At 38.3% G+C, this 14,279-nt stretch overlaps 1 protein-coding gene across 1 annotated transcript in view; it reads right to left on the bottom strand.

Annotated features, from left to right (window-relative positions):
• LOC127353361 (chemokine-like protein TAFA-5) overlaps positions 1–14,279 on the bottom strand; it is a 46,655-nt gene that overhangs the window by 5,921 nt on the left and 26,455 nt on the right. Inside the window, exon 3 of the mRNA XM_051382534.1 lies at positions 10,005–10,132. Within this exon, the coding sequence (XP_051238494.1) occupies positions 10,005–10,132 (128 nt within the window). The remainder of the gene's footprint in view (positions 1–10,004; positions 10,133–14,279) is intronic.

Raw genomic sequence — 14,279 nt, 5'->3', positions numbered from 1 at the left:
GTGTGAATGAAAATAAATTCAAAGTACCTCTGCAGGTTTCAACCAGACGGGAGGCTTCAACACACAAACACACACAAACATACAGAAACATATAGACAGGTAAAGTCACACACTTTTTTCAAGGACGGTCATGTTGTGAAAAGAAAAAAAGAAACTGCAGTTGAGCCGAGGCAGCGAGACACAATTGAGTTCCGCTTTCTGCTGCGACTCCTGATTACACCTTTGCAATAGTAAATTACACCCTCGCTCCACAGACTGTAATGATCATGTACCAATGTTAGAAATAAAACGCATTCAGCTGCTCTAAGCCGAATAGCTAAAAGAACCCCCCCACCTGTGGCTCCATCATTATCAACTCAAACTCTCAAAACTTTATTTTAAATTCTTGTGAAGACACAAAATGTCCACTGATACCAAATCTGTCAGACTGAGAGATCCAGTAGTTACAGAGCAAGTAAGTCCACTATTTTTGGTCTCTACCAACTCCTGAGGGAAATAACTGGCTCTTTAGCTGCTAAATGCTGCACTTTCTTCAAAAGCTAGTCTCAGGTGTACAGTGGGTTTTTAGAGTTTTCTGAAAAACAGATGTCTTCTGGTGCTGACTATTATGCTATAAGAGCAGTGAGAGTGAACCAAAACAGTATAGTCGTAGATGGACAGATAAACAATGAGCTGAATCTCACTATAAAGCTCAATAAAGCTGAGCGGGGCTGCAGATTCAGGCAGATTGTGTTGCCTTTGGACAGAGCTAGCTGTTTGACAATGTAAACGCCAATAATCTGCAGCCAGAGGCAGAAGGTGAAATGTATTGTGATGCATTTAGGATAAAACAGAGCTGGAAAAGTTAGAAAGGAGGCCAGGTTACACAGGATTAATGGGTCCCACCATCTCCCCCATCTTCGCACCAAACAACAAAACACCAAGCACATTTCAAGGTAAGGGGAAATACTAGCAGTATAAAGATGAACCAATCTGAAAAACAATGCAAGGGTCCAAGATACACAGCCACAAAAACCTGTAAAAAATACACCAGTCACAATTACTAAACTCTGAATATAAAAGTAAGGCATTAAAAAGGATCGTTTTGGTTTTGGTGCCTAAACAGAGATCAGAACTAGTAAAAAAAACTAAAGCGGGATGGTGCAACATACACAACATGAAAACTTCCTTCATTCCTCCATATTGTTGTTTTCATAAAAAATATGAAAAGTCTCCTAACAAGAACAAAAGAAATACAATTACAATCAGAAGGTGCCTGATTTCACTCATTTACAGTCAACCACTGAAACATTAACAAAAATAGTGCCATAAAAGCAACAGAAACAAAATAACCATAATATTAACAAGAACAACTGTTATAGTAAATAAAAAGAAAAAGGTAAACATCTATAATCGTTACAAAGGATGATACTGACTATACTGTGAAACATCTGACGATACATAAACATATAATTCACATCAGGTCAGGTGAGCAGCATTAGCTTCAGCAGCATAGATGCGACTGATCAGAGCTTTAAAGACAATCAAACACTTTAAGATAAGATAAGATGTTCCTTTATTGATCCCCTGTAGGAGAAATTCAGTCACCCGCTGTCAACTTCACAAAAGCATCTGTGAACACGGAGTTTAGACCTACACTCTGATTGGCTCCCGCTAAAGCCTGACGGCCCAATGGGATCAATTACAGGAAGAAGATCAGAACTCAGCACCTGTCACACATCGCTCTCACCTTTCCCCCAATGGGAGAGAGCTTCTAATCCACAGCCAGGTGTTTAGACCAATAACCAGATTCACTGTAAACACAGCTGAGATGGAGCAAGCAAACAACCCAGTCCTTTGGTTCTGGGTCTGTTCTTCTGCACTGGCTCCCCACCTGGGACCCCCGGTAGAGGCCAAAGCTCCATGGAGGGTCACAAGGTCTTCTTGATTTTAAGGGGTCTAAGAAAATTTAAATAAACAAAGTAAGCCTATATGTCAGCATTTTATTAATTTCTGACGAAGCATCAATAATCTGAAAGTTTGGTGACCACTACAGCGCAGGTTAACAGGGTGTTTTGTCGTGTTTTGCAGGTGAACAATCAGTAGATGTAGATGTTACAAAAAGAATATTACTGTCATCAGATGGTTAACACAAACTCAATTAATAGCAAACAAACAAATTAAAAGCACGAGGATGACACAAAGACCAGTATCTCTGAGGAGAGAAGAACACGTTCTGGAGTGAGAATCCTCTAAAGAAGAAAATATTATTACAAAGGAACAGAGACAACCGAAATTAACTTCATTGTGTTGTTAGTTACACATTAGTTTAAATCACATTACTGCTCTACAACAGCAAATACAGCCTTTAGTTATCAGAGGTTTGTGTGTGTGGGTGTGTGTTCTGCTGTTTCTGTGATAAACACTGCAGCTGGGAGTAAACTGGAAAGCAGGCGGCCTTGTTTCCAACGTAATTGCTTTATGATGAATTGCGGCTGGTGATGAGAAACAATGAGCACCGTTACTATTTATTTCACTTCCAAGGAAAAAACAAGCCAGAAGTCGTCTCATTAATATTACAAAGCTGCGACTTCTTAAAAATTAAAGAGAGCTATAAACCCATTTTTAATATTGTATTCTTTAGAGCCTATAGATGTTTAAAACACCAGCTGATATTACAGTCCAGCTCTGAAACACACAGGTGAGCTTTCAGGTGAAAAGGCTTCTCTTAAACTACACCAATATGAAACTGTTTTATTTGTGTCTGCCTCTAATGTGAGAGCTGCTCCACCTGGAATCGATACACCTAGGTTACAGAACTAGACCTGTGAGGTACACCTGACAAAACTCAGGTGTTCGTATGGGCCTTTTCTTACATTCATCTTCTAAATTCTCCATTTGACTTAATTATTCATTTACATTTGCTGCTTTGTGTGAAGCATTTTCTTGCCTGGGTTTTGAAAACTACATAAATAACAATAAAATAATGATTATTGTAATTGAACCACTGGTCTCATACTGCGATATACTAAAAACTAGAATGCAGAAATGTTCCAGCAACTGCTGGTTTGTTTGAAATAACCCCTGACAGGTTACACTGAATTAGATGTAAAAAACTTCTGGCTCTACACGCTGCTTTTTCCAGCAGCCTTTCTGATACTCAACCTCCCTCTTGCTTTCTCCGACTTCATGCTTCTCCTGTCTCCGCCCGTAACCACTGACGGATTGAGAGTGGCTGAATTAGAGTTAAGTTTCTTCCCATTAAGAGCACGAGGCACAGCAGCTTCATTGACTGATTAAATCTCTGACAGAGTCCAGGTTCATACAGGGAAATTGTTCAGAGTAAAGCAGCAGTCCTCCTCCTGATAAATCCTCTGTTACAAAGTTTACAGCACATAGAAACTCTCCAGAGGTAACAGTTTTTAAGTCTTGCTGCTTAATGATATTTGCTGCAGTGACATTACTGTGCCTGTGGAGAGGTTTAAAATGACTGAAAGCATCCTCATTAAAGTAAATTAAGAAAACACTCCATCAATACAACACAGAATAAATAAATAAAGGCTTGCACTGCTCGACGGAAGAAGGCACAGGAATAATTTCTACTGGCAGATTATTATTGTTCATTATTATTTGTTCATTACGTGCATCTGTATTTATTGATATTGTGATTGTACATTCATTATTGAATAACCCAAAATATGACTGTGGTGTCTTTTTAGCATTGACATTTATTAGGTTCTGTTGGTCTCGGAGGCTATGTCCCATTCTGATTCTGCCCTCCACCAGTATTCTGTGTCGCGTCCCTTCAGCTGGGTTCCTCCCGCCTGAAAACCTCCTCCTCCTGGAAGTCCAGTACTCCTGTGCTAGTGGTGTAAACACAAACACTCCCATGGTGCTCTGAGGTCCCAGTCCAGGCAGAGCCAGCGCACATACATGCAGCTAATAGGAGTGTTAGCTGCATGGCTAATGGCAGCTACAGTTAGCGGTTACTCTGGTGATACACTGCCTCCTATTTGTTTGGAATATGAATTGGACAGGTATCCAATTTCGACATATTGCACCTTTGAAAAACCTCTCAGTACATCCGACTGTGTGAAGGAGCATTGTGAGTCTTTGTTACTCATCCAGACTCATTATGTATCACCAATTAAATCCTCTACACTTTCTGTACGTCCCCGTAAGCCTGTAGACCTCCTCAGGGCTAATTGAACGTCATTTGTTCCTCTGATCCTGCTTTCTGAGTTTTAATGAACGCTGATTTCTCTCCTCATGTAAACACAGTAGAGTTTTGTGTCGGTCCACCCACTCAGCGCTGTCTCTCTAATTTAATTTGCCTCACAGCGAGGCAATCAGATCTGCTGTCCTTCATTAGCAGAGGAGCTTGTTTGTGTGAAGCTCCTTTCAAAAACGGGATTTTCTCGTCTATGTATTCAGCGCTAAGCAGACGCAACAATGCACCAACATCTTTCAACAAAATGAAGACAAGCGATAAGGGAGTGTTGCTTTGTGAGATACCAGGGATCATTAGCTGGAGGATGTGCTCAGAGGATCAAACATCTTCTCCCACCATCCTTCCAGTTAGAGTCTGGATAATGGTCCAGACTATAAACCTCCTCCTCCTAAAAGCATCACCCATTCATAATATCATGCTGTCAGACTCAGTTTTAGGATTATTTAGACCTTAACGATTCATAGTATGCTCATTAAAATAAAGATGATTTATTTTTTAAATGATTTATTTATGGATGCCTGCATAGAGGGATTTTTCTTTTGTGTCTTATCTACAGAATTATTAAAATGTGAAACATTAGATTGATCCAAAGTCCAAGAAGTCATATAACCTGAACTGACAACCTTTAATTGCTCCCCTTACCGTTACTTAACATCTGGATATTACTATGTAAAAAGCCACATTAAATCAACTATGATTCAATAAAACATGAAAACTTGCAAGGTGGTGAATCCTTTTTAGACTGCAATGAAGAAATGCTCATAACACCATGGATAAAAACCTAAAAATATATTTAACAAGTTTTAAAAAAGGAGGTAGAATAACCGGTAAAAACAAAAGCAAAATTAAATTATCTTATATTTTTTAAGTCAAAGATGTATCTGATTTCAGATGTCCTACAGTGTTACAGGAGTGTCCTCAGGAGAGGTGATGCTCCAATGATCTGACTCTGAATTTCATGACGGCCGGCAGCTGCTTGCTCTGCTGTCCATCTTTAAAACAAGTTCCCAACAGAGGAGAAACCCTCAGACAGGGCAGAGAGGAGGGAGGTTTGTAAATGTGAAAGTCAGCGGCTGTTTGACTGACCTCATTATTCAGAGAGCGGACAACTGGTCTCAAACCAACCAACCAACCAGTACACAGGGAAGACAAAGAGAGTGGGGGTTTGGTGTGTTGATGCAGGATGCTGCCTCTCAGCTCTGACATGCAGACAGAACGTTAAGTCGCCTTTCTTCAGCAATCTGATTTCTTAAACATCATTTAAACTGAGATGAATTAATAGAGATCTTTTGGGGTATAAGTTAATTTGGTCTGGTATTGATGGCCAATTTTATAATGCCATCAAAGCCCCAGTTTCCTACATGCAGTGAGATATATTTTGTTTTATGCTGATGATGTTGTGTTCGTTGCAGAGAAAGAGATTACTTTACACAAGATGTTGAATATTGAGTTTGAGTTGAGTTTATGGTGCAATAAATGGAGACTTCACAATGATCTCTATCAACTATCTAATCAGCTATGGGTTGTTACTCTTTTAGTTAATCCAATCAGATTTAGCCACAATCTCCTCCAGCCAATCATTTTGCTGCCATCAAACTTTAAATCTGTTCTCCTCTCTTTCAGTTGTCATTTCAGTGCAAAATTGTTGCAGCCCTCCTCCACCCAATTAATCTCCAGTTCATCATATGTGTAGCCCAGGTTGAGTTTATCAGCAATCCACTCATATCCAGATCTTAGCATTCTCTTCATTCCTTCATCATCACCACCACCAGTGTCTAGACTCCATCACGGGGGTTTCCTATACTAATCACGGCTTCACCAACCCTTTCAAATACAATGGCATCACAATGGGGTCTAATCACCAAAGACTTTTCACATTTTTCATCTTCATTGTGCACATATCAATTAAATATATTTGTTCTTTCAAAAATGAAGTCTCTCCTGATTGTAATTTCAGTCTGATCAATGCCCTTAAACTACACCACTTCTCACAAACATCTTGGTTTTGTCTTTAATGAAAACATGAGCTTTTCAGAAGGATGAAAAGCACTGTCAGAGTCAGCTGGGAGAGTGTTGAGTTACATAAAACTGACTTTTTTTTAACATTTTCAAAACTTTATGATTCAGTGGTGTGCTCAATTTTATTTTATAATCATATTTAATATAAAGAGAAGGCAGAGGTCCTTGTGTGCTCAGTTAAGAACTGGTGTTATTGAGAATTTATTTTGTTTTCTGTTTTACTGCCCCGTATACAATGACTTATCAATCCAGTTGAAGAACCCTGATTTGGTTATAAAAAATGCATGGCAATGAAGACAGAGAACACTGTCCAACAAAATAAGATGTTTTTGAAGTTGTCACACAGTCATGTCATGTGGCCATCCTGGCTTTTGCTGCTTTCTAACATTAGAACCGTCAACCAGTGGTGTAGTGGTGCCTGGATAAGTGGGTAAACTTTTAATTTATGTCCCAATTTTTTTAAGCAGGCTGTCCAGCAACGGATAAACACTGTTTTAAACAGTGGCATGTAAGACTATTCTTGCATATGTAGTTCACCCAAAATAGGCCAGTAGTATTTGTACATTGTCACTTAACTTCTGTGGCTTTCCTTCAGGCAGTAAAGATCATTATGAAATTATAAAAACATTAGCCACAGAAGAGGTGCAGATTGTGCAATTAATATGGGCCCATAGACGAGTGAGACAAATACATAATGATGTATTTTGAGTGATGTATTCTTTATTCCTTATTACTCCATCCACTCCAAATTTGATAACTTGCCACAGAAAACAAATTCAGCTTGCAGAACACTACTGAATAATGTGCATCGAATGGGATTTAGAAGTGGGTAAACACCGACTGAAAAATAAGAAGGTATACTCTGTATACCTAGGTATACCCTGTACTACACCTCTGCTGCCCTCGGGTAAAATATACCTGTGTTTTGATTGTATGTAACTTTGTTTTATTAAAACATTGTGTAATTTATCGCCCCTGTTGTTAAAAAATGTCAACATAAAGCCAGATTTAAAGGACCAGTGTGTAAGTATTAGAGGTATAAGTTTCAGATTGGAACTAACTGAACACTGCTCGCGTCTCTATTTGACGACCTGGGAATGAGAACGGGCTGTGAAGTGTGTAGGAATTGGCCACAAATCTCCCAGTCTATCTATATCTATAGATAGTGTTTGGTTTGTCCATTCTGAGCTACTGTAGAAACATGGTGGTTCAACATGGCGGACTTCATGGAAGGTGACACGTGACATATGAAGTGAAGCCTGCGAGCTAGTTCAGGCAGGTCAACTTGAGCTGAGTTAAAAACGTCTAATTCTAAGGTAATACACAAACACATTCCTATATTCTGGTGATTACACATTAATGAAAACATACCTATGAATATTATATTCCATTTCTGCCAATAGATCCTCCTAAATGTTACACACTGGACCTTTAAACCCACATGTATTAAACAAATACTCAGAAAAACAGAGTTTTAACATCTACAGCTCCTTTACAACTAAGGAAGCTAAATCTGCTGATGAACACTCTAAAGCCCCAGAAAAAGCTAGTGGGTGAAAACTGTTTTGTCAACCACTGTTTTTTGAGGTCATCGATGAACTTCCAAGCTTAGTTAAAAATGTAAAATAAAAAAGCTTCAGAGAAACTGACAAAGATGAACTACCACAGTACCGTTTAGGTTTGTTTTCATGCAGATGAACAGAAGCTTCTGCAGAAACACAAACTGAACCAGAAACTACAAACTTTCACAAACTGAAAGTTTTAAATAGACATTAATGAATCATGGAAATCAGCTAATCAGCCTCATCAGCTGAACAGTCTTCAGCTACACAGAGAATGACAGAGAACTGGAAGAAGATGAATAGCTCTGTTTTAAAAATCAACAAACCTTGAATGAGATTTGGTTGATGGCATGATATTGCTGCATGAAGAGGCTCTTGAAACAACTCCTGTTAATCAGCCGCTGTGTGGCAGATGGAGAAGAGAATGCTCATGGGTAGCAATTATTCAGTCAACACACACAGGCTGTGATTTTAATAAGGGCCACCAGCATCCTCGTTAGAAGATGTTATTATGTTATTAGAAGCTGATGTTAAAATTATATCTCTGATTGAAATGCAACACACAAAGGGAGGAAAGGAATAATGAAAGGCACTAACTCTGAAGAACATTTCCACTGAGTTTGCTCCTAATTTTATGACACTACCCTTTAATATTTCTGACTGTGTGTGAACTATAGGAACAAACTGGTAGCGGGAGTGTATGCCCTATACGCCTATTGGTGTAATGTAAATTTCAGAGTAAATTAATACATTTATGTCTGTGGGTGGTACAAAAATAATCTTCCAAAATCCAACATGTGTATCTGCACACCTGCTTTTATCACAACAAACAGCAAAATAATAGTTTCCACATTAAAACCCTTAAAAAGTAATCTACTCCTTCTTCCTCATTAAAACTTCCAGAATCTCTGAATATGCAAATGTTCATTTCTAAAGTTGTCCTGCTGGACACAAGATGTCTCCTACTTCACTATAAAGCCCATTCTCAGTGGATGTGCACTGATGGCTTCAAGTTTCTACATCACACTTGTACAAGTTGCATACTGAAACAGAGAACAGACTGATGCACAATGAAGCTCAAACATCCAACTGTAGGAACAAGGAGGAAAACTAATTTTTGAGTGGAGGGGACTTTAATAAGGAAAAAATAAACGGGACAATAAGTATAATAAAAAATCTTCTCAGTTTAAACATTCTTACTTATTAAGAACATTTCAGGCAACCAAGAAGCTTAATGACAATATAAAATAAATCTACATTTTTGTAGAAAGTCACAAATGCTGAAATTGTAAATAATTTACATTGATGTTTTATTCACAGACTGAAGCAAGCATTTCCCAATGGAAGTTGTGGAAATTCAGAAGGTTACTGTTTTGGTGTAGAGTAGATTCCAACAAGTAACCAGGATCACTTCCTCACGTTTGTAACAAACCAAATTTAATAAAAATCTGTTCAGAATTAAGGGACTTACAGGTGATTTTGTAGTGAAATCTACATATATCTCTCAATATAATTCTTTGTTTTACCGCACCAATACGATGGCCGCACAGATTCATAGCAGCAACATACAGCAGCGTCAAGATGGGATTTTAACTCGTATCAGGTCTAACTTTAGTGGATTATAACATATCACGTATGGAATTAATCTCCAGATGCTCCGGTTCAAGATGACACTGTTCACGATGTTGTTGATCACTTTCAGCCCTATTGGCTAGTTAAAAGGAGTCAGCAGCCGATATAAAACAGACGAGTCAATAAAATAGCTTTCAATGTTTTTCAAGCATTGTGAATCACAGCAACCACAAGAGGTCCTTAAGCATACAGTCATAAACGTGAAAAAAAAGAAAAATTAGGTGAATTGGTACAGTATTAACTGCGGACAGATATACATACGGACACACACACACAGTTCCAATCTCATAATCTCCACCAGGCATATTAAGATAATAAGACATCTTTCCATAGACCCATATGACCATCAAGTGTCCTTTCGGGTTACAATATTTAGTTTTACATCAAACTTTGATATCAAAGTCCCAGAATATTGTACCATTACTTCCTTAATGTGATATATTTCCTGTTGAAAACGGATGTTTGGTGAGACAGATCACGGTGAGACATTCACTAATAGGATATCCATCACATGATAGTCACATGTAAATAAGGCTGACCAGGTTCAGGTTCAGTCTGGCCCAGTTCAGTTCTCTTCTTACCGTGGTGGTCTTGACTCGGCCTCCTGGTTGCGTGCAGGTCCAGCCCGACTGATAGACCAGGAGATCACAGCCTTCGTCGTCCAAACACGGAGTCATCTCACACCACTGTCGACTCCAGACGATACGAACTGATGAGGAGGAAGAGGAGGAGAGACAGCAGAATTTATTTGTAAAGATCGCTCATCCTTCATGACTCACTGTCATGTGACCCAGTTCCTCTCAAGTGTTGTTACATTTGTGTTACCTTTATCATAAATAAATAAAAGTAGAAAAACAATATATAAAAAAAACAACAAGAAAAATAGTCTCTACACACCTGAATGTGTGACAGGTGCATCAGAGGAAGGCTGAACACAGTGAGGGACCCTGCGCACTGCCTCACTTACTGCTGACAAAATATTTTATTGAAACTACTTCAACTGCTCCTTTTATTTATTTATTTTATTCTATTATTACATTTACGTTTCAGTCTGTACAAGCTTAATCAGATAATAAGTTATAACATTACATGTCACCCTGTCAAACTAATCACTGTAGTCCTCTGATTCAACGATTAAACGATTGAGGCAGCTCCGATGTGTGTGTGTGTGTGTGTGTATACACAGGAGCTGCCTGAAGGTCGTACAGACCGAAATGTCATTAATATAATAAAGTAATCATTATTCAGCACTAAGCGAGAGAGTGAGTCCCTCAGTGTGTTCACTTAATCATAAATTAATTGGAAAAATATGATTTTTATTCTCTTTAATGTTACTATTTATAGATCGTAAACAAATTCATAAACAACCACTTCTGAGATGAATGACTAATTAAACCTGCTCTGTACAGCCTGAGATGGTACTCGTGTGTTTGCATTGAGCACCTCGTTTGCATACTCAACTCCAATTAGGCAATTCTCATGTTGCTATTACACGCTGCATGTCAGAGTAGTTCATTTCTTGAGTGTCTTGAGTGTTTTTCTTGTTCAGTGTACACCATGTGAGTTTTGTTTTATGACAGAATGTTTTAAACTCCAAAACTCTCCATCAACAGAAGAACAGCTGATTTGTTTCCTCCCTCTCTCTTATAATTCCCTTTTTGATTAATGTTGATGCAACTGTTTGTGCATTATTAGTGCATCTTCATAATAATGTTCTTGTATGATGTAAAGTGATTAATACATGTACATACAGATTGTCATGATATTCAACTTGAGTGAACTGAGATGAAAGAACATGAGATAAAGTGGAAGAAAGAATCGCAGGGTCACTGTTTGGAAAAAGACATAAACTCATAAAGGTCGTAAGAATTTCTTCTTGTAAACATCCTTGTATTTTCTTTTAAATTACAACTTCATTCACATAACATTAAGACTTAGGTATATTGTGTGACTTTTGCTAAAAATATACACAAAGATATATAGAGTAATAGCAGAATTTTTTACAGGATGAGGAACATTTCTTTTTTGTCTTTATCACCTAAAATTACAACCATTTTTCTTAAAATTGTAACTTTGTTTAATGTATAACTGTTCTTTTTGTAAAATTCTAGCTTTATTCTCGTTCTACATTCTGACTTTTTCCATGAAATAATGGCTGTATTCTCACACATTGTGATGTTTTTCCTCTGTTACAGATTTTTGTGAGTAAAATTGTTACTCTTTTCTCAAAGATATGCCTTTCTGGCAAAATATTGCATCTTTATTCTTTACATCTCCAAAGGAATGGAGGAGTGAACTCACAATAAAAAGTATTCAAAGCACTGATTCTGTTTCCTGTACATACCTCCTCCTTATCCAAATCAGCTATTTATAAAGAAATAGGACATTCTCACAACCACATTTGCATATTGTGGCTCCCTGATTGGTCCACAGAGAGACAGATAGAGAGAGAGAGGGAGGAGGGGGTGATGAAGAGGAGGAGGAAGAGGAGTGTGTTGAGTTGTGGACGCAGGAGTTTAATTGAGCAGGAAACAGATAACAAGAAATAAACAGAATCTATGGATGTTCAATGGAGTCAGAGGCTGAGACTTATATTTCCTTGGAAACACAAACAAAACTGGAGCTGGAGATAAGGACACACTCTAACTTTTTTTTAAAGTTGGCCAGTCATGCTCTCCGCACACTCCGCTGACATACTCTGGTTTCCAACATGTATAACTGATGTTCATTTGTAAAAATGTTGGATCTTCCTGTTAGTAAAGAATTCTGGGATAGATATCAAGTCTCTAGATAATCAACATTACCAACAGTCAGTACTGAGGAGGTCAGAGCCGGGTCGGTGATGGAGCAGATGTCTCTGTGACTAGATATGACTCTGGCAGAATATGGAACAAACATCTGTCAGCAATTAACAGTGTGTGCATCTCATGAAAGATGGTCGCTTGTCCCAGCAGGAAAAAAACACACAAGGGAGAACAGAAAGTGATGTTCCTCATTATAGAGAGGAAAGATATGAGGAGGAAGAATCAAACATAACAACATAAATCAGAGAAGCATTTTCTGAAACAAATGCATGTGATTAAAGTAGGTAGCCTAAGGTCAGTCTTCTCACATATAACATCAGTATGAATACAGTGAATGTTCATACAATGTCAAACCTAATCACCTAAAAGGTTATCAGTAGGCATGAATACCCTTATCTGTATCTATTGTATGTCTGTTATGAGTTCAACCAACTCAGTTATCTGTATCTGTACTTAGAAAGGGTTTGTCTGTAGTTGTTCATTTAAGCCTGAAATTGACATATAAATTGATATATTTATTTAAAAAACTATTCCCAGAACAGCTAATTGCTTCCAATTACAATAGTAAGAAAACTATTTACAGAAAAAGTAACTATATTGTTACAGATCAGTACGGATAATGACACTTTTTACACTGATTATACCAGTACTTGTAAAATGTTAATACCAGATACTTGATTCAGCTCAGTACTCCAAAATGTCCACACATTTGACATGAATCATTATTGTCGCATAAAATAATTGGGTTTTTAATGATTTTTTGCATTTACTAAACAAGTGATATTTGAACCTAACCTAACCTAACGTAGCATATTGTTGCATGACATGATGTACCATAATATAGTGTGGCATGATGCAATGGAAGGTAATGAATGTTATACAATGTATCATGACGTAACACAACCGTAACGTATAAATGAATGCAACATAGTATCACATACGAGACAGACTGCAAGGTTAACATAATTTAACGTATAGCAACACATCTCAACGCAGTGACATAACCCAACAAAGCGTGACGTAGCACAATAACGTAGTGTAATGTAGCACAACATAACATGACCCTACACTGGAAGGTAACATAATTCAACAACAACACAACACATCTCAACGCAAGTTGTTGTAAAACAGTGCAACACAAGGTAATGTGACGCAACGTAACATAACCCAACATATCAAAGTGCAACGTAGCATGACATAACGTACTGCTGACTGCACTGCAGAGGAAGTACCCGTAGCAGGTGTCCTCTGTAGAAAGCCACACGGACACACACACGTTGCCTTTCCAGTCAGTCAGTCTGTCGGCCTCAGCTGATCCCATGTCGAGCCTCTCCCTTTCTGTCATCTCATTTCAAAATGAATTCTTCCTTCAGAGGAATGTCCTGCTATTTGGACGATACCTTACTGACCCGATCATTCCTGTCGTTCCAGTCTTGCTCTCATTCCCGGCACTAAATTACACTCTGTGAGCCGAGGCCGGGGAAAAAATGAAGAAAATGAAAGTCTCTACAGGCCTGTACATAACCAGGTAATCAGTTCTCCCTTTGGAGCAGAAGAGCAGCGGTGTGATTGTGATAGCCTGTTAGCCCCCAATTATCAAACCAATTTCCTATTGAACAGCAGCTCCTCTCAGCCATGATACTTAATTAAATTCTCACATTGCTCACACCTCAACATGGAGAGAGAGAGAGAGAGAGAGAGAGGGATTCTCTAGCATGAGAAATTACTTCAACTGTTTTTTAGAATTTAGCTTAAAATTGGAAGGTTGTGTTATTCTAACATTTAGGTAAATCCTCTTGTTCTCTGTCTTCTTCAGCTCCAGATGAGACAATAGATATTGGTTTCATCCGTGTGCATTCAGTGATGCTTAGCACCGGAGGCAGCGGGGTCTGCTAGCCCACCTCCGTCATTGCCCATGCAGACATAAAGTGTCCACATTGATTTCTGATTGAGATGCTCTATAACTATAGACTGTATAATATCTTCCTGAACCATCTAATTTTTCTCTTCCTCCTCCTACCTTTATTAACTTCTCCCCACATTATAGATACT

The sequence above is a fragment of the Dicentrarchus labrax genome, unplaced genomic scaffold, assembly GCF_905237075.1.
Source record: "Dicentrarchus labrax unplaced genomic scaffold, dlabrax2021, whole genome shotgun sequence".
In the NCBI taxonomy this organism is placed as follows: domain Eukaryota; kingdom Metazoa; phylum Chordata; class Actinopteri; family Moronidae; genus Dicentrarchus; species Dicentrarchus labrax.
This window is presented reverse-complemented; position numbering and strand designations above follow the sequence as displayed.